Source organism: Pogonomyrmex barbatus, unplaced genomic scaffold, assembly GCF_055798465.1.
Source record: "Pogonomyrmex barbatus isolate J1 unplaced genomic scaffold, ASM5579846v1 scaffold2, whole genome shotgun sequence".
Lineage (NCBI taxonomy): Eukaryota > Metazoa > Arthropoda > Insecta > Hymenoptera > Formicidae > Pogonomyrmex > Pogonomyrmex barbatus.
In genome coordinates, this window is record NW_028297116.1 from 7089377 (window position 1) to 7111366 (window position 21990).

At 38.3% G+C, this 21990-nt stretch overlaps 1 protein-coding gene, 1 long non-coding RNA gene and 1 other non-coding gene across 5 annotated transcripts in view; 2 read left to right on the forward strand and 1 right to left on the reverse strand.

The window, feature by feature from the left end:
* Window positions 1–1699: 1699 nt before the first annotated feature.
* LOC105427673 (uncharacterized) lies at window positions 1700–18223 on the reverse strand. Its single transcript, XM_011639530.3, has 3 exons — window positions 17070–18223; window positions 11150–11227; window positions 1700–7992 (listed from the first exon to the last, which is right to left on the reverse strand). Exons 2-3 carry the CDS (start codon window positions 11225–11227, stop codon window positions 6820–6822), a joined length of 1251 nt encoding a protein of 416 aa, XP_011637832.2. The 5' UTR covers window positions 17070–18223; the 3' UTR covers window positions 1700–6819.
* A 2523-nt stretch (window positions 18224–20746) lies between these two features.
* Window positions 20747–21990, forward strand: part of LOC112552669 (uncharacterized) — a 206307-nt gene continuing 205063 nt past the window's right edge. For 2 of the 3 annotated variants that reach the window (XR_016139091.1, XR_016139092.1), the window contains exon 1: window positions 20747–20969. This is a non-coding gene — a long non-coding RNA (uncharacterized LOC112552669). The remainder of the gene's footprint in view (window positions 20970–21990) is intronic. The other variant, XR_016139093.1, reaches the window with a different exon arrangement.
* On the forward strand, window positions 21471–21542 carry TRNAP-CGG (transfer RNA proline (anticodon CGG)). Its single transcript has one exon. It is a non-coding gene; the product is annotated as a tRNA-Pro (tRNA).

Here is a 21990-nt window from a genome sequence, read left to right on the forward strand (position 1 = left end):
GGAAGACGACTTGTATGTTCGTTAAACATTGCGAAAAGCACACACACGTGTGTATAACGTTTACGAACGTATTCGTGAAATTGTTCAAGTATTCTTGGCACATAACATTCATGTTTTGAATATTCATAATGAAGTATTATAACTAAATGCGATCGTTTGTCATTGACATTATCGCGTTAAAATTACATTTGTAAATTCAGTCTAGCCGACTACATATTTTATGTTTTTCACTGTTTGAATTCGTGTATATATTAACATCAAAATGTGAAACTCAATTTTTTTCGTATTGATTTCAGAACAAAATTATTTAATATTTTAACAAGTAATATTATATTTTTTTTATGAAATTATAAACATTCAAAATTTTATTATATTTTTGGATATATTATATATTACTAATATTTATTTTTAAAACATTTCTTTATATATTATAATCGCATAATTTAAGATAATATTTTTTATCTTTTCTTTAGTGATGCTTGATAATTGTTTACACAAGCACATACATAATTAATAATTACGATTAGATTACATAAAAATTGAATAAATTTGAATAATAAAGCGTTTAAAATTTGAATAAATTTTTATCATAATTATAATTTGCATATCATGCAATATCGCATTGCATACTTTGTAATATAATCGAAATAGGCAATTACTAATTAAAAATTTCCATATTTCTATTTTTAATATTATTCAAAAATCGAAAAATTAAAAATTGAAAGAAAAATTATATAGCAATGTTATAATTTATTTATATAAGTTTTATTTATATAATTTATTTATATAAATACAAAATTTATATATATACATTTATATATATATATATATATATATATAATAATTATGTATATATATTTATATATATATACAAAATGAAAAAATTCAAAAAATAATTAAAAATAATTACTGTATTAGATGTTAGTCAATTTTATGAAAAAGTTTTTATCAAGTATTAAGGGAATGGGTACATATTTTTATTTTATAAGCAGATTATATTATATCTCACAATAGTGATAAAAAATAATTTTTTTATTGTCATGAAATCTTAATGTACAAACAAGTACTTACTGGCCCCGGTCCCCTTCCCATAAAACATGCCAATCATTTATTTACAAATTATTCCCATCGTTATCTAACAATGTATATGGGATATTATTTTACATATGTTTGACTAAAATGCTCAATTAAATACAATATGCGGGATAAAACGATTTCTTATAACTGCTGGTACAATACTGGCCTTTATTGACTATATTCGATCTACAAGGAGTGCCTAATGAGACGCAACAGTGATCAACAAGAACTAAATTAATTTCTTAAAAATATGTATCTTACAATTATACAACTGTATTGAGATACAAGACGGGAGTCTAAAATTATGATAAAAGTACAAGTGTGAAAGGAAATAGTAATATACATTTTATATATATATATATATATATATATAAAAGTCGTTATATACATTAACTCATAATATCTCTTAATCTCATGTGAAAATAATTCAGAATTCGCAAGATACAAGATTAATTTTTAAATATTCTAGAATATTATTTAACACACACATGTCACGTAGGAGAATTTAATATCAATTGCAATAAGGCACAATTTTATCTTTGGCACCAATGATGGTTCAAACTATGAAATATTATTATGGTGTATTCCAAGTGATATTCCAAATTTTGTAACAAAATTAAAATCATTTTTTTTTTCTTTAATTATCTAATTTCACCGATGAAAATCTCAAAATATTAATTGGCCACATCGATCCCACACGATTCGGACGATTTCTTCGTCTACCGAATCACGGTGCCATGTGTGCATTCTTCGTGCAACCTTAAATTCCACAAAGGCACTACTGGTTGCGAACGGGTCTACAAATCGCACCGTGATTCCGCCTTAAAAGCGAAGTTGTGTTCGGTGGTTTACATTGCCGACAAAACGACAGCGAAAATCGTTTGTGACACCTATGAGAATTCAGAGCCAAACAGATAGAGACAAAATATATTCTCAAAATTCTTGACAATCACGATGACTCTTCGCATATTGATTTCTATAAGATTTTTGAGGGACTTTCGAAGAATATTCCAATTTCAAAGCAAGAATGTTTTCTTCTAACAATAAGTTGAAATGAAAAATTTAAAGCTAAGACAATCGTAATATCTTTATTTAACCGTAACCGCACGATTTACACGTGTATGATATTTTCAAATTTAAATATTAACTTATAAAAAATTACAAAGACAAACCACTTTTCAAAAAAATTAAAGAGCAGACATTTATTATAAAATACTTTAAAATGCGATGCTGATTAAGTTGCAACTTTATCTTTTTATTTTAAATATTTGACTCATTCTCATAGGAATTGAAATAAATAAATTTCACAAGTCTTTTTTCTTTTTATTTCTTTCACGTTAAATAATGTAATTTATTACAACGTGTTGCGCGACCGTTCATCATTAAAAAAAAAAAAAAAAAAAAAAGAAAGAAACAAATAAGATAAATAAATGAACAGAGAAAGAAAAGCAATATTGTTGACGTTTTCTGAGGTTTCTGAGGTCACATCTAGACACCTCCTCCTCGCTACATCGCAACGGAGCGAGAGGGCCGGCCACGAGGAGGAACATCATCTCGGCGGAAACGATATCGGCAAGCGCGTGTAAGATAAAGCGGCTACCGACGTCGTACACATTTGTACGCCGGTGCGTAAGCGTACGCGCGTACAGGTGTGCGCCGCGACGTGTTTACCGGACGACGTTCGCGTCCTCCGTCGTTCATCTTCGTCTCGCGTGATCACGGCGAGCGAGCGAGCGAGCGAGCGAGGTTGGCTCGCGCGCTCGTTAATTAAAACGGCGGAATCTCGTTAAAGTCGATTGGTTGTTGCGCAAGCGAGGATCGATTGGCGCGGCTCGCTCACCTCGGAATTGAGATGTCGGCCGTCGCGAGTCTTCTCTCTTTTTTTTTTTTTTTTTCCTTTTTCTTTCTTTCCCTTCCTCCATGGCGCGCCTGCTCGCGCGCGTGCTCGCGCGCAGAGAAAGAACGATCGCGGGATTTTGATTGTACCGCGAGCGCGCGGGGTAATTAAGGGATGCTGCGAAACATGCCGTTCACGCGGCCATTCAACGTGCGCGTATCTTAGATCGCTACATCGCTCTTTTGTGCCGGTTCCTGTGCCATTATGTTCGCCCTATGAGCACAGCGTCCGAGTGAAAAGAAGTTGATTTCTCCTTACTTCATGCGCGGCTTTAAAATATCGACTTTCTAGATAATAAAGAACGCGAAAAGTTTATTTGTATAGAGGCCTCCGATTGTTATGGAGATTGAAGAGACTTTATATTATAGAAAGAACGTAATAAAATATAGAATAAAATAAAATATAAACTATATGTGTAAAATATAAAATATAAATACAGAAAATTGTAACATTATATTTACATTTATAATATTATATGTACATATTTTTTTGTTTTAAAACTGTGTAATGTAGCATGTGCAGCTATGCGAAACGCTCTTTTCTTTAAATTTATCTACATTATTTGTTTGCAATAAGGTTGGAAACACGTCATATTTGGAAGTATTGCATATTCGTACGCGAATGATTATCTAATTTCTTGTAACACGAACATTAATCCTACCAAATGTCAATTGTCAATCTTTGTAACCGTGACAATATTATGGCCATTATGTCTACTACTAATCACTAACGTCGCCATCAGTGTTTATTGTTATTACAATCGAATCTTACTTCGCTTTCCTATTGTTTACTGCTGTTTCTCTTACACCATCTTTCCCATTACTTCATGTTTGCGTGACCCCGTGACCATGCTTAGAGTGAAAAACGAGCTACTTTAGATTTGTACCTTTCAAATAACATATATACAAGATCTAACATCTCTATCCCACGCAATATAATTTCATGCTAAACACACGTACACATACATGCGCACATAAACATATATGTATATTAATATATATCATATTATATGTATATATTGCATATATGTCCTGCGTCACATATGCTTTTGAATATAAAAATAATTCTAAATTCCATTAAACGGCTATGGCTACCTTGCGTCGGTATTTATTTAGCACAGTATATTACAAATAAATGAAAATAGCTACGTATGTATAATTTTTCTACAATATAGATATTGATTTTTTTTCTTAATAAAAATATGTATTTTTGCATTAATCGTTGCGAAATATTAATGGAACAAGCATAAAAGTGTTAAAAACATCAAGAAATGGAAATAATATAAGTTGACATTACAAATTATTATATAGTTTATTTTGAACTAAATAAGTTAATACAAATTTAAATTTTTATAAAATATTCAAACTAATTATAGATTTTACTAGAGTTTATTGCATTTCGATTTCATTATAAAGCTTCTATAAAAAAATCTACATTTTTGTACATTATTGATTTTACAATATTTCTTTTGAATATGATTTGATTTTACAATTTCTTTCTTTTACTGAAAGACAAATTATCTTTTTATGAATACTTCTATAAATGAGAACAAAGATTCATAGAACGTCCGAAAATAAAATATTAAAAACATTAATTACATTTAATTTTCCATAATCACAAAACAATCATCAAAATATTTCTCTACACTTATTTTAATATTGTACGCAAAATTTGTTCAGGTCTCACTAATTTTATTTCTTTATGAAATCTACTATTTTTACGTTCTTCGAATAAAAAATAATATTCTTCAATACGACTAGTTTTCATGATTAATATAATTCAATTTAAATTATGGAGAAATCTTGCGACAATAGTAACAATTTATTTAAAACACTGTTACAATAAGCATACAAGTTTTTTCTTTGTAAACTTTGCATACAAATTTTCAGTTTTTACTTTGGTTATCATTAATAAACTTTCAAACTCTTTCAATAACTTCGCTCGTGAATCTGTACTGTGATACATACAAATATGATTTAACATTAGATTGCATTAAATATTTTCAAAACGTTTCTAACATTTTGTAAACGTTTTTTCTTTTTTTTACGTAATGCTTAATATATTACAACAAATGCGATTACATAATATTTCATATAAACTCAAATGTAGTAATCAATTAAAATTTTACAATTAAAGTTTTACATTAAATCTAAAGCCAAGACTGTGATATCAAATGACGCAAGTAAAGTACAATTTTATTTTATAACGACCTGACACGTGATATGGTGGATCTTTTGTGATTTATTAGAAATTAAAAAATTCTCCCTGTATTTTTATTTATCTTTCGCTCTTTCACTTGTGGAATCATTGAGATTCACGATAAATAAGCAATTAGTAACGAACAAAATCATAATGAAATTTGCTTGTCATAAATCCGATGTTTCGATTTTGGGCATTCTAAAAAAATTTATATATTCTAACGACGGAATATAATCAAACTATTATTCTTATTAATTTTCCTAAATTACTAGTTATGACTAAGAATAATCGTATACGTAATCGTACATGTCATAGATTTATGTACAACGATTTGTATATGTCAACTTACTTTCCAACTCCATAATATCTCATAATTTTTTAAATCAAATTTTTTTGTGTTACTTTTTAGTCGTGTTACTTCCTTTTTTGTTTAACACTTTATTGCTGATATTCGGTATACATTAAACCAACTTGGAAGATTAGAAAAATTGTACAAAGATGATGTCAAAGCTTATTAGAATTCGTTGTTGAATTTTGTATTAAGGAAATATGCTCTTCTATAATTCTAATATGAAAAAAATGCCATGCGAGAGAAGCATAAAATAAAAATTAGATCCTTTGTCCTGTATGTATTAATAAAAAAAATTTAGTAAGTATTCATTACACAATTAGATCACAAATTTCTATATAGATATCTAAACTATATACAATTAAGTGTATTAAATATATATATATATATATATATATAATATAGAAATTTGTGAACTAAATATATGTCTCTTTTATAAAATATAAATTTAATTTTTTAAATAAAAGAGAGCATTAATCTTTGAAATTGCCTTTCTCGTATTTTGTCATATATAGAATTTAGTATACAAAACGTGTGTGAGATATTTTTTCTCGCTAATGACAATATAAATACCAACGCAAGTGTGTTATTAATATAATAAACTATTTTATTTCACTACTTAACGATCTAGACGAATCTTATCCTTCGTAACTATCGAGTACATCGAAATGTAATTTTCGTTATTAGCGCATAATAATAACAACGATCGATTAAATAAAACTAAAGATAGGCTGTGAAGAAATCGTGACGATTATATGTGTTCCATTTCTAATCTCAAACGGCACACATTTTTCATTTTTTCGAAAGACTTGAACTTCCATACAAATGAACGAAACAATTACGTGACGAAAAAATTATTTGTGTGAGATCTTGTAATAAAAAAAAAAAACGAGATAAAGAATATTTTTTTCTCTCATATGAAAATAATAATAATTAATATTACTATAAAATATCTCTCTATTTTTCTCATCAATTTATATAAAACTGAAGGACAACTGGAGAAATCAGTATCATATTTGATTATCGATTTATCAAGCGAAAAATTTAACTATAACTTTGAGCCGCTATGTTGCAAGTCCATTTAAAATAACGGCACGTGATCGATGACATAAATGTTTATCTCTATTTTTGAATTTATATATATATATAAATTCAAAAATATAACAAAAAGATTATTACGTGCTTAATCGAGGTTTGTTGGTATCGCTTATCGAAATTTATTCGAATCTTTTTCTATTTTAATATCTCATTTCATTTCAATCGTTCTTATCCTTTCAAATCAAGTTTTGGTCAAGTCTTAGGACCTTGTCGTTAAATCTATCGGTTTCTTCGCAGCCGAGTTTTCTACATCGCTAACATTATCCACCTCCTCGTTTCCTACTTCGTTTTGCGAATGATTGCTAGCGGATGTCGCGACGGTTTTCATAGAGAGATCCATTGGATTATCTTGCGGTGGTGGACAGGCGACTTCCCGTTCCGGACTGCATTCAGTCGAACCACCTTCAGAAGTTCGCATCCTCTTCGGCGTCACCGACCTCTCCGACAGTGTTCGTTCTCTCTTTAATACCATATCTAGGCAGAATCTATTGTTATTGTTGTTTCTCTCGTAGGAGTCTTTGTCGTCGGCTAACGACGTCGAGACTCTCAAGGCGGTCGTTGTGGCTACGGTCGTTGTCATGGTCGACGTCGTGGCGGTCGCGGGCTCATCGTTCTCATCGCTCGTAGTCGCCGGCGAGCGTTGCAATATGCTGGACGGATGATTCGCCATGAAGGGATGGGGTGCACCGTGTGGGGTCGCGTACACGTGAGCGTAGGGTGAGAACATGGTGAGGCCGGGCGGCGGCAGGAAGGCCGACGGCAGGAGCGACATACCGCCGAGAGGGAAGTTTAATGGCAAGCCCAGGGTAGACAAATCAACCGGTGGTATGTGCGGGAGAGGCCGGATGCTGTGATGGCCGGCGAAAGCCGCCCTCCTCTCGGAGACGTCGACGGAGCTGTCGCTGTTGTGTGACTCAGGCGAGCTTATGTTTGGCGAGCTGGAGTTCTTATAGTCGTCCGCACTCATCATCATGGCTTCGTCCCGACATTGGTTGCCGTGAATGCCGTGGATGGGCGAACTCGGATTACGTTGCTGTTGCGATAGCTGATGCGACATGAGAATAGCCGGCTGATAGTGTTGCTGCTGATGCTGCTGACGCGGCTGCAGCGGTTGCTGCTGCTGCATCTGTTGCTCCAGCTGCTGCTGCTGCTGCTGCTCTTGCTGCTGCTGCTGTTGCAGCAGACAGTGAATTTTGAACCAGTTCGATCTGCGGCCGTACCGCGAGCCGGACTTTGACATGCCGACGAGGAGACATTTTCTCAGCCGGCAAGATTTGCACGCGGTGCGATTCTTCTTATTTATTACACACTCGCCGCCGTTCTTGCAGTCGGCGATGCTGTTCAAGTTGTTGTACGACCGTCCGAAGAAAGACTGCAACAAGAACCATGGTCGAGCCAATTAGCACTAATGTACTGCATGCGAAATGCGTTCGCTCGCACGCGTTAAAAATTAATATATCGTGAGTGAGTCGAGCTAGCGCAGCACGCGATGTTAAAAAAAATGTGTATGGATTACGCTGGATGGCGGACGCGCGGGTATAAACTATTTTTCACTGAGGAATTCAATCATCTACAAATTTAATTTTATAAAATACCAAATTAGCTATCAAATTAGTATATCTATCACACAAGAAAAAATAATAAAAAAAATCTATCTGTTGTATCCCTATGAGGGTTTTTTCTCTTTATCTAATATTGTTAAATCTCGAAACTTCAAATTCCCAAAATTACTAAGAACTTGAATTGAAGAACATTTGCCACATCTTTCAACAATTGCAATTTTCATCATTATATATATTTTTTACGTATTTGAGATATATGCTTCTTATAAATAATATCAATTGCAATAATATCGATTCGTCATCATCGATAATATTGCGGAATCATCATGCAAGCCACGTCTCAGCGAAGACGACGACGAGAGACGAAAGACTTGGAAACTATCGACACGACACACTGCAACAAACGGCATTGTAACACTTGTAACGAGCACAACGCCAGAGTCGTTAGTGTGTAACCGTACGCTCTCGTTGTCTCATTCATGGCGTGCGAGCGGGGGAGGTGTGGCGGGGTCGATGGTCGGAGGCGCGTGCGGCCTGCTGTTCTCGTGCTAATTGCCCAAATGGTGCAATTCCACGTGATTCTGACACCGCGCTCGTTGCTTTCATGCCGGCCGAGAGATGGAAAACAACCGGCCCCCACCTCGTCCGCATCTGCGTTTCTTTCTTTCTGTTTCTCTTTTTTTGTTGTTTGCATAGAAAGAGAGAGAAGGGAGGAAACACACATAAAAATATAATCGCTGTATATATCTCAATCGTAATGAAGAGCGCGGTTTCAATTTTTATTCCGAGATGGATTCTCTCTCTCGCCTCTCCGACAACAAGAGTTGTCAAGAGCCAAATCCCGTTTTTCACGCAGAGAAGATATTTTACAGAAGTGGCAAGAGAGAGACACTTTTTAAAATATATATCGCACATCAATTTTACGTAAGATGTTAAACGGTTTTAAACGTATCGTCATTGCCAACTGCCGCTTTTTATAGTCAGACCGTTGCGAGACAACAGTTTCGGCTCGCCTCGCTTGGATTGATAGCTAGAATTTCCCAATCGTCGCGCGATTTATATGTCGCTCGGCGCACCGACGGCGGACCGACGCCGTCACATCGCGAATCGGCGAGCGTTTAAAGGGAGGCACGCGGCCGCGTTGTCCACTTTCGCTTTTTCTGCCCGTACGCACGCTATATTATTAATCGTTTCTGGTTCGTTTGTCCTGGAAACGAGCTCTTCCTGCGCGGCCTGGTGGTCCCGATGCGCGCATTGCCGAGACCTATGGGGGCCGGCATCGCGTTCCACTTATTTTCGCCGTCGATGTCGTCGTCGCTTGTCCTCCACCTTCTTGCCGGCGACGGCGACGCTCGCCTCGCGAGGAAGAAAAGGAACGCGCGACGCGCGTCAGAAGCGATGACACAATTGAGAAAATGCTACCGTTATTATCTGGTTCCCCTTTCCCCGCGTCCCGCGGCCGTACGCCCTCTTCGTCCGTCGCGCACGCTGATGTTATGCAAACGGTCCTACTTGGAAGCCACGCTACGCTCGTTTCGTATAGCGCTTGCCGTTGAACAATTATCGGATCCTCGGGAAGCTCGTTCGGTATGCTCGGGAGGAACAAAACAAAGAATTTTTGGAATTGGAACGGTGATAAACGTTATTTCTATTTCGTGATTGTATCGCGGTTGAATTCGGAATAAACTCGGTGAACAACGGCCGTCTCGTGCTAAACGACCGAAAGTTCATTATTTATTCGGAATAAACTCGTCGTAAACTTCTTTTAATTTCTGCCCCTTTTGTCTTTCGTGGCGAGCGCTCACCTAACTCGCCACGTTTTAGGAATTTAATTGCAAACATCACGAGCTTGTTATTCAACAGGAAAAGGGAGCAGGGCCTCGGGCGCACTCGAGAGAAAGAGAGAGAGAGAGAGAGAGAGAGATTCCCCTTTTCGTTCCGATCACCGGATCGCCTCGAGACGCCACTTCCGGCGCTTCGCACTTGTCCGCCACAATTGTTTCCGCCCTAGTTCACGGTTACGTCAGCACGACATTGTTTCATTTCGTTATTTTCGTTTTCAGGCCCATCGTAGCATGTCAGCTCTCCCTCCTCCGCGCCGTCCCGCGGTTCTCCCCCGTCGCTGCCACCGCTGCTACCGTCGCTCTCGTTTTTCTCGCTCTTCGAGCACTTCACGCTTCGAACGAACGCGGTTTTTTTAACGTTGATGCGATGCGGAGATCGGATTTGTTGCGTTCCAACCGAATCGCGCGCGCGCGTGCATTCGCTGCGAGAAGCCACCTCGGGCCAGGTTGACACGCATGCCTGGCCGAATGTTTAACCTCGGTCACGGAATGGCTCGTGAAAGCGATCACTGGCTGCCGGCTCGTGGGTTCTTTACGAAATCGCGGGAAAGAACGATCGCCCCGACGGCACAGCTCTCCGATCGGTGTGGCGATCGAGATAGAATGCCTACTGACGGGAAAAACGACGGACGTTGTTGTTAAATCAGAAGCGAAATTCTTTCCTCTTTCTGATCTCGGACGTGTCGTGTTTTTTCGATGGCAACCGACCGATTTCCTCTATTGCTTCTTAGTAGATCCCGGAACGTGATTTCCTCTTGCAATATCTCGAGCGTACAATGCGAGGTACAAGATACAAGTTCAGATTCGCTCTCTTATGTCATCACTTCTGTTTCGTCTAACTTACATGTACTTTTCAATCTCGATGGTACACAATTACATGAATCTTAAGTACCTTAATTATCTATTTAGAACGTAATGGTTTCAGATAAGAATTGTAGAAAATCTTTTTATTTCGAAAAATGCGAAACACTGATTTAAATTTGAGCGATAACTGAGAGAATTTGCATTGTATATAATCTCATCGTTAATTGTTTTTCAATTCTCTCTTACGCAGTACAATCGTGTCTTATAAAAGAAAAACAGAGTAAAAGAAAGATATCCAAAATCAGACGGCAAGACTCACCTTGCATCCCTCGCAGGTGAATGCACCAAAGTGGAAGCCAGCCGCTGGTTCGCCGCACACCTTGCACTGCTGATTCATCTGCAATAGAAGACAATTGATTTCGTGACATCGACAAGTTACCTATATAAAAATACATTATTTCATATTTTACAACATCACTTCCGTAATTAAACCAGAGAAAAAAAATTTAGGTGTTTTGGTTAGAAGATATATTTAAATAAAAAATCTTAATAAGAGCAATCTCATTTACACTAATTTAAGTATCTAAGTATAGTTTATTTCTTTAATATTAATTCATAAGTGATTAAATTCAAATCTGTTATTAATACAAATTATAAACGCGATTTTTCTGGCATGTTTATCACTCTAGTTTCCAAATTTTTTAAAGATAAATAAGATAAATAATATAAAAATTAGTTTTTTAAAAGATACTAAACATTTCTAATTGATAATATAATGTGTGTGTTATAGTCAGAATTATTAATTAATTGTGTAGATAAAATCATATCATGTTTAAATTGATTCCATTCACTAAATTTATTTGAATGTCTCCATGACATTAAAAAGCAATGTTAAATTAATAATAGAAAGATTAAGAAATTGTTTCGAGTGAAACATTTCATTTAATCATTTAGTATTTCTATATATCATCTTCATTCTTGTACACACATATGTATATACATCATACACCCCCCACACACACGCGCGCGCGCGCACAAATTCATATATATATATATATATATATATATATATATATACAATATAATATATATACAAATTCAACTCCTACCTTCATAATATCTAATTTCCAATTTTCTCAATAACATTTACAAGTCAAATATATTTTTTCAAATATTTCGTTTTAAATTCCTTAAATATATAACTTATAATGAGTTATAAAAAGGTTATTGGGAAATATTAGAAAATAAGACTATTAGGTATAGTGAAATTATTTCGAAGGTTGATTAAATTCCTTGCGAAACGATCGGCGCGTGCGACGAAGCTTCTTCTAAGCGAATCGCTTCCTACACGACGGAAAGGAAAAGTAGATCGGACGCGCGGTATCTTTGACAAGTCGACGATGCAATCTTTATCGTGCGCCTACACCGATCGAGCGCGCGATTGGGTAAGAGAAGAAGCGCGTTGCATAATGCGCCGCTTTGCAGTGCAGCGCGAGCGCGAATCGCTGGATCGTGGCAAAGCGGTGCGTGTTACGTTCAACGAGCGGAAAACTCTTGCGCGCTTGCTTTTTTTTTTTCCTTCTCGTCTATCTCCGTCTCCCTCTTGCTCGCGGCCGTTCCTTTTGAGTTCCTCGCCGACTCCTTTCGCCTTCTTTGGCCGATCGTCCAGAAAACGGACCGTGGCTCCGCGGTCTCGTTTTCACACCTCGTCGCTCTTATTTCACGCCGTGATCCCTTGCACAATGTGCATTTGCGTAGGCCAGCGGAACGACGACGCCACTCGAATCGGAAATCAGACGGGATGGACTTCTGCTCTAACGTTTCTCCGCGTGTCCTTTTTTTCTTTTTTCTTTTTTTTTTTTTTTTTTTACGTATGTATCATCTCTCGTTTCTCATGCTCGTCCGTTCGCGCGACGTGTTTCTCTAACGTTTTTCCCATCGAAATGCCTGGCAATCACGAATATGGGACAAAAGCGGTGACCCAGATGTTTGTCGCGGCCCGGAGGGCACAACCATATCTACCTCCAGCGACTTTCATACGTGACAGACTGTCGCTAAATGGGAAAGTAAATTTCAACTAATGGAAGAGACATCCATGTTGTTTGATCAACGGAGTCTCTCCTGACCTACACCCAACAGTCGTTGACACTTATCATTTGCGGATGCCGCCGTTTCTGCCGTGCGGCATACCTACGTAGCTTGGCGCTTGGCGATTCCGTATTTATATTTTTCTTTTTTCTTCGTCTTATCCTCGCATTCGTACACTTCTTGCCACGGAAGCGTAATGCGAAGGGGAAATCTGATCTAGATCCATTTCACGGTTGTTCGATAATTTACCCCGCCTTATTATTTCGAGTTGCGTCCAGCGCACAGATATCTCTTCTTACGTGATCGTTCTGTCGCCACAGTTTGCGATATTTTTCTAACGACGTTCGAAAAACCGGCGGTGTCCGTGTCGTGGCTTGCTCGGTGACGCTCGACGGCTGACAAAACCGAGCGACATCGCCGGGCGTTTCTCAACCGTGATCGAATTATTCGGTATAATCTCATTAGCGACAGCCTCAAGGCTCCCCATTTCGTAAGCTTAATTGCTCGACTTTTCGTAGATTATGGCCTAATGATAAATCGCTCGACGATGACACAGACACGGTCCTGTGGCGCCTGGCCAATGGCAACCGATGCTGATCCGTAGAGGTGTGCATCCGGTAACAGGTAAGTCTCACTTGGTGGATTCCTCTGCACGGCAGTGCGTTCCGTGCCGATGCAATTGCGATGTTTAAATGTCGATATTGTTGTCGTGCCGAGATGTCGCAACAGAGTACAACACAATGTCGACCGATAAGATCAAATGAGGTTAACGGATTAGGATCCGCGTACGAATGGAAGAAATCATCAAATACAAACAACCGCATATATTAGAATTAAAAAAAATTAAATTAATAAGTTACATCTAACTAATAAATTATAGATTCGCGTTCTCTTTTGATCTTTTTAAAAATAATTCTTAAGATAATGCTATGTATATAATTGCCGAGTACGTACGTATGCGTAGAACTGATTAATTTTTGTCTGAAAAATATCTGAAGATTTGAAAAGAATTGAAAAAAATAAAAAGATAGTAAGGATTGCGACATGAATGTTTTCCAATTGCAATACATTGTATTATCCTATATACAGGCGTCTTGGTTTTACCCAGGCGATTAATAAAAGCTATCTATCTATCTCGCTTTGCGAGAATTATTCGGCGTAATTGGGAATTTTACAATTACGTCCGGCGACGATAAGTGGTCGCCGCGCACTTGTTATGCCGATCTCTGACCATCGCGGTTGGCGCATGTAAATAGCTGATTCACGGCTCGGTAACCGTAACAGCCTGCTCGACTCTGCACGCGGATTTAAAGATTACAAGCTATTATCGTGATCTACGTGTCGTCTTCCTTACAATTTTCCTACGTTTCTTCGTTTCCTCGTGGCAATGAGGGATTTCGGCTTTCGTGCTTTTCGTAATGTTGTTTTCGGGATGTTGCTGCAGAAGTGCATCACTTCTGTATTACAATATGGCTCGTGCCCAATTCCGGGAACGAGAATATACGATTCGAGATCTCTGGCAATGAAAATCATTTGAATTCAGATCTTCGATCCGAGCCGATGACGGAGGTCCGCCGCTATTCGAAGGCGTGAAGACGCTCCGTAATAAACGCTCGTCTCTCGGCATACGAGACTCCCTCGGCGACGAGACTCGATCGGCGATTATCGCCGAGAGCGAATCTCGGCGGCAGTGATCATCGCCAAGATCATTGGGGACCACCACGAGACCTGACCTTGCGGATCGCGTGCAATTGTTGCGCCAGGCAGGCCCAGGCCGAGCCGTGAGAATCGTAACGTAACTCCCGCGCAAAGTCTCTGCCCGGCGATCATTGACGACGGTAAAGAGGTGAGCATCTGTCTGGATGCCTACAAAGCGATCGTTCGTAATTTCTGCGAATCGCGCCGCGTTTATTCTCCTTTCCCATGCTGACCTTCTCAACCACCCGCTATATCTTTCATCACGAAAAAAAAGGACTTTCCCGTCGATCGAGGAGCGGAGTAGAGTAGAATTCACTTTAACCTTGATACGAGATACCCACGATATCAATTAAAAGAAAAAAAATTCAATTCAAACTCAATCAAAAATAAAATAAAACGTATGCACACACATGCAAAATAAAAAAAAAAAAAAAATACACATGCAATAATGAGAATGTAAAAAGCGGACGTAACATTACATCATATGTCCTCATAAATTAAATGTAAGAGTGGGATGAATCTTTTAGTAAGACAAATAAACAGGACTTCATGATTGCATAATAATAATTATTGCGATTATAACAATCTGGAGCATGCGATAACAGAGTTACGTAAAAATGCGCACCAAAAATGATATAAAATTGTAATCTAGCAAGTCTATATATGCTCAGCATTTTCTGAATGAAGATAGCAGCACCGATACGAATGATATACATATATAAAAAAGACAGAAATAAACTATATTTTATCAGGCAGGGAATTCCAAAGGCAACTATACAAAAGAGACGGAAAGCATTATCGTAAAAGGAAAACCTGCCGTCTCATTATCCTCATACTTGGATTCTACTTCGTATGATTAAAGGGAAAAGATATAAATAAATTGAATTCTATCCTTTCACGCGAAAAAAAGGTTTTTTTTTGTCAAAATGGCATATAATAATAAATAACCGAAAATGTGCGATTTTTTTGCAAGGGTTTGCAACCTTTCTTGTATTGAGATTGTGAGATGTGTTATAAAATAAAAAGGTTGAAATGCATAAAGAAACTATAAAAGCAGAAAGATCTTTTTAAAGTCTGCAAAATAATGGTCAATACTATTATTTAATGCTTAACTCTTACAGATAGTTCGTTTTTTAAGAGAAAGCACGCATTCTTACTGGAAGAGAAAAGCTTTCCTATGCCATTTTCGTTATTTTTTTTAGCTAATAAAAATATATTTTCGCTTTACTTTTTCCCTAAATAAAAGGCTTGGCAGTTTTGGATCGGATGTACGAAAATTAGCAACGGGGTATAGAAATCAACAAAGTATTTTTTTTTTTACGGAATGGTTACATTTTTTTGTGGAAATGTGAAAGCTAAAGGGATTAAAAAAACAGCTCATGCAATATTGTAACCTTTGACTTATCAAATGACGATTTTCTTCTTTCCCTCTTTTGTTGTAAACCGAAAAAATTCGTTTCGACATCAAAACATCGTATGGACCAAAACGATCCGGCGGCCGACGGCGATTCTCGCTATCTCTTGATACTAACCGTTTGAAAGATTGATCGTTCCATCGTTCGATGTACCTATTCGCCTAAATTAATCGACAACCTCGGCTCGAACGCGTCTATCGACGCGGCGATCGATCGGCCTGCGGGGAAGCAATTCCGGCATCGCGCAATCTCATCTCGCGGCGAACGATGCGATGGCTCCAGTTTGCAAAGAGTAACTTCCGTTCTTTCGAAACGGAGCGGCGTTCCGCAACGCGCATTCTCCGCCGATCGGCCTTCGCATTGCGCGCGACGCGACGCGACGCAACGCAACGCAACGCATCGCGCGGCGCTATTTCCGATTCTATTGTCGTAACCGGCCCTCGATAGACGCGCGGGCGATTCGTCGCGGCGTGATGCCGCGAATAAATTCCACGGTTTACGAAGACGAACGGGCCGCGGCAACGCGCGCGCGTCCATCAGAACTGACGAGCCGCGACCGAAAACTCATCGCGGTGCCTAATCCGCGACGAAACGATTCCGCGGCGGATTCTCATTGCTCTCGCGTGCTCGATCACACTGTCGTTTCCGAGGCATGACGTGAAATTACACGGTCCGATATCATTAAAACTGCATCAGTTACGATTGCGAGTGCGGGTATGCCTAGTAAACCAGTTAATTGCGTAATTAATTGAATGCGCGATAATGTTGAAAATTTCTCGATCATTAAGTATGCCGAACGACATCGTTAATGACTCCTTCCACCCCCCCACCTCATTTCAATCACCGAATGATTCAATTTCTTCCAGACCATTCTGATTTTTCGATACCGATTTCCGATTTCCGATACCGATATTATTAAAAAATTCCTGAATGATAATTTCGAGACTAATAAAATGACACATTAGAAACGCCGATATTGCATTTTAATATCGCACGGAACTCTTAGTTCGACGGGAACTATCGCAAAGCATTACGTACTTTTGTAATTACAGTGAATTAACGTCGTGCAGATATGAGCAGCATTCGGCAGCGATTCGATTCAGATGGAGCATTCCACTGTATCACAACTATTTCCCGAAGACAAGTCTCCCGAGGCACTTTTCGCCATTCGACCGAATATTAAACACTCCGAGATCTTGTCCATCGTCCTCGGTCGGCTACAGGCAAAAAAGTAACACGACACAAAACCGCACAGTCAGTCACACACTTGGAAATAAATTTTCATTCCCGAATGCATGCGTTTCGGTGAAACAAAGTCTCTCGTCATACTCAACGTAGCAACCCTGTCATGCACTTGTCCTACTCCGGCGATGCACCCGCAGTCGAGTTCTCGGGTAGAGAGATCTCACCGCTTTCATTCGTGGTAGGTCAGTCCTGGACCGCGTCACGAATTTCAGATTAGCCGAAATCTGTATCTTCTACTTACACCACGCGGCACCTTCATTTGGAACGACAGATCGCGCACCGACCGCCGCGATGGCAAGCGCGACTTGTCGCGATTGGCAAGACCGGATAACGGAAGAAGAAGAGGACTCTTGACGCGCCGATGACCGTTAGGTGAATGACTTTGGTAGGCGAGGGTGTCCACATCGATTCTTGAATCGGCCCCCACTTCTGCACGTTTATTTTCCGCGGTCCCACTTCGGTTGCCCGATCGGTTCTCCGCTCGCTCGCTCGCTCGCTCGCTTAACCGCGCGCGGCTCGCTCGTGCGCTCTCGTAAGTATACCTCGAATGGGCCTTATGGGCATACTGTGCGCCGGATCAGCGGAGAAGCGTGCACAGTCTAACCGAGTGGTACAGGTGGGTCCTGTCAGACTAGTTGTGGTGGGGATCCTGCTGGGGGACCGGATAATCCTTCTCCGTTGCACGGTGGGGATTGAGGGAGGGGCCTCAACTCTATGCCCTCTCTTCTCGCCTTTTCCTACTCCTTTCCTCGCGTCTCCTCCTAGTCTTTTCAGTATTTTTTTTTTTTACGATATACAGACACTTGCGGTCTCGCAAAGTTTGTGACATCAACAAGATCCGCTTTTTTTCTTCCTTGGAAAAGATCAATCTTGATGATTTTTATTAACTGATTCTAATCTTTCAGTCGCTGAGAAAGATCGATTCTCATAATGAGGATGAATGAAAAAAAAACACAATGATTCAGATTGTTATTTACGGTGTTGATTTACATCTTAGAAAAATTCCATATAAACGGTAAATATAATAATCACCAAAGAAAAAGTTACAAATTACTCTATCAAAATCGCGTGTTTTATAACTGTCATTAGAGTTAATCGGCGTCTTCCATGTTAGAAAGACAAATGTAAAACTTAATAATTTTTTCCCTCGAAGTGACACCGATGTTTACCAGGTGTTACCCAAGAAAGAGGGAACCAGTTAAATATCCTAATTTTCTGATACAGAAAAAGGTCTCAGAGGTGTGATTAATCGTCAAGAAAAAAAATCTACTTTCGTTTTCGTCGCGGTTAATGCCTCTTTTTTTCTTGCGGTGGCCTAATGTCGGCGAATTAGGGTCATTTTCGTGACTTTCTTCGAGCAAGCGGTAACGTGGGAAAGTCCCATGGCTCCGGCGGCAGCGGCGACAACGACGATACGTACGCTTCGCTTCTGTATCAAGGAGTCGATTTACGGCGGTTCGCTTTACGTAATGGTTCGCTATTTAGAATGTGACATTTAATGCGAGTCGTCGATGCTCGGCACGGCGTGCGTCGAAACGATTGCGTTACACCGTGGCTCGGTATTACCCGGTTCTACGATTCGACCAGAGCGGATACATCACGCATTTATACGCGTACGTACGTACGTACGCATGTAACGAGATGACTCTCGAGACACGTCCTTGGAGGAACGACCGTGACGACGACATGGCGATCTCGACTCGTGCTTGATGGCCGATTAAATTCAGTGCTTATAACGAGCCGGAGATCACGTTTGTTCGCTCGTTCGCCAATCGAAATTTTCCTTTGTGCGTGCATGCCTAAATCACGTCGCGTTTCTCTCGCGTGCGTGCCGCGAGCGATATTTCAAAAAACGAGCGCGTTAAACGAAAATTCGCTCTCGTTTGCACGAAAATTTCACCGTCGCCGGAGAAAGATGCGAAATTAGCGATGAATTAATGGTATACGCGGCGCAAATGAAGTATCGAATTTCCATTACCCCCATTGTAATTAATGTGGCAATTAATTGAATTTAAAGATTAAAATGATAATGAATTCGTGTCAACCGAAATTGGATTTGGACTTGATTAAATAAATCAGAAGTTTCTCTTCACAACGTGCAATTTCCTTCTATTGTTATCGAACCCTTTTTCTATAGATGAAACACATGTTTTAACAATAGAATATATTTTTTTTATCTAACCTTTGTAGTTAAAGCATCAAAGGGACCGTAGCTTTTTGGTTAGCTTATTCCTAATGGATTTAGCCACCTTTTTCTCAATAAAAGTTTCGGACCTCACATCTTTAAAAATTATGTTTATATATTTCTTTTACCTGCAGTAAAGATCTTTCTTGCCTTTTCCTTCGGATAAGCTTGTTCTACTTTTGTTAACAGGAACTGAACTAAAAACTCTTTTCAAATAATTAATATATTATTGATTATTGATCTAGCTGACCTTTCAAAAGAATTTTTTTATTATGATACATACCAACCAAAGCAGATTATTATGGAAATAAGTTTTGTGTATAGTCTAAGAGAAAAACGATAGAACTGTAACAAAGGCGGTCTGTGTATCTTACCTATTTAATACCAATACTAAAATTAAATAAGTTTTTAAAATTTATTTTTTGTGAATAAATATTCAGATATTTTTTGTAATGTTTTCGATGAAATTTGATTGACTATTAGTGTGTGAAATAATTCAAGTCATCATAAAGTAATGAGGGGATTATCGAATCGCTTAATCGATATCTCAGCCTTTTACGATCAAAAATCACTCAGTTTTAATTAAAAAATACTGCTTAATGCAGCAATGTTATGAAAGTTCATTTTTTTTATGAGATTACCCCAATATTCCTGTCTTCCTAAGTAGTAACTAACATTATTTGGTGTCATTTTAATAACAAGTAATATCTATTGTTATCTGAGATTTCAAAAAGAGATCGATTTTCTTTAAAAGAAATCGTTTTTGAATTCTCTCTTTTTTTTTATTCAGAGGATTAGAATAATCCTCTTCGCTAGAATGTATCATTTTACAGCCAATAGAATTATTGCAATAGTGAAAGATTTTCATTTATTTCTCGTTTTCTTTTGAGAAAAGGCAAGTTGTCCCAAAGGAAAGATTTTTCTAACCCTTGGGTTGAAAATTTGCCTCACGAAACCCTCATCGTTTAACTCAAGTCTCGGGTGGAAACGGGTACATAAAGAATATTTCCCTTCTTCCTCCCTCTTCTTTTCTTCTTCCTCCTTTTTTCTTCCCTTGCGCGAACGAGTCCCGCAATTACGTTCGCGCGATGAAAAGTAATTGCGCAACCCACGCTTCGTGACCTTTCCTCAACTTTGTTGTAGGCCACATGCATTCCTCAAAACACGTTGATTATTCCACGATGAAATGATGCGCGCAGGTCGAAGGCGAATAGGCACGCAACGCGAACTTACTTCCCTGACTACAGATGGAGCCACGGGCTCCACGCTGTCTTCGATTCTTCTCCCGCCATTTCACTACTCGTCACCACACGTTGTTCCGATCAATCGCGCGTATTTTACGTCCCATGATTGTAAATAATACAGTCTCTTTCTTTCTTGTAAATAATTACAGTTTCATTTTATTTTGTGCTACTTCATTACATCGTCCGTGTATTCAAATCGTAGATCGAAAGGGAAAAATGGATGAAAATGGAATAAAGGCGATATAGAATGAAGACAAGAGGTTTGTAAGTATGTTGCAATTCGTCGCTTATGATCTCGTATTATTAAATTACACAGCTATAAATTTGAGATTTATAAGGAAAAGATTTGATAATTGGGAAATTTTTATTTCAAGAATTAAATATATTTAATCGAATATCATGTTATTAAATAGTAAAATAGTTAAATAGTAAGCGTCAAATATTAAAATCGAGTATTATATATTTAAATTTGATCAAAATAATTGCAGTCGAGGACATTTTCGGAAAAAATAAAAAGAAAAGGATACTTCAGATTTGTAGATTACGTTCGTAAACGCGCCTCGTCCGAAGATATAGAATATTTATTTCCGTTTCTTGTGAGATAAACACAAATCCGAATGCACACGAGCGTGACTGGACTTGCGCGGCAGGTGGAACACTAATCATACATCTCATACAATTATGTTGTAAGATCACTAATTAGTTTAGCATAACATTGTAGCGTGTTCCACTAGTGTTCCCATATGAAGGAGAACCTGTCGAAGCGGCTCGTTGGTCTAGGGGTATGATTCTCGCTTCGGGTGCGAGAGGTCCCGGGTTCAAATCCCGGACGAGCCCGTGGAGCATTTATTTTTACTTTTTCTTTTTCGAGTCATCAAACAGTTACAATATTACATGTAAGGTAGACGTGTTATCTTTATAAATCTTTTAGGCATTTTAAATCACGTTTTCGCGTACCACGAGCGACCATAGTGTGTCTATAACGAGATGTCGAACCGCTTTATTCTTTCACTTTCGATTTCTTATTTACTGTTCGCCGTGACGTCACTAATTATGCTACTCATCAATGTCAATTAACTCCTTATCTGACATGCGACACGCGAGATAAAAAGAGATATACTGAGAACGAATACCCTCGACGTTGCGTAAATGCGCATTAATCGTCTGCCTCGCGAGGCAGACAATTAATGTATGATCTCAAGGGGTAACGCCCTTTTTTTAGCGCAATGAGGACTTGTAATCTGTGAATTATATACCATTAACAACTTGAGTATACGTCGGGACA

What these genes read in the sequence shown, in the direction of transcription:
- LOC105427673 (XM_011639530.3), bottom strand. Translation starts at nt 11,227, where the DNA reads ATGAATCAGCAGTGCAAGGTGTGCGGCGAACCAGCGGCTGGCTTCCAC. An exon ending in TCACCTGCGAGGGATGCAAG is followed by an intron (nt 7,993 to 11,149) that starts GTGAGTCTTGCC and finishes TTCTTGTTGCAG; the next exon opens with TCTTTCTTCGGACGGTCGTA.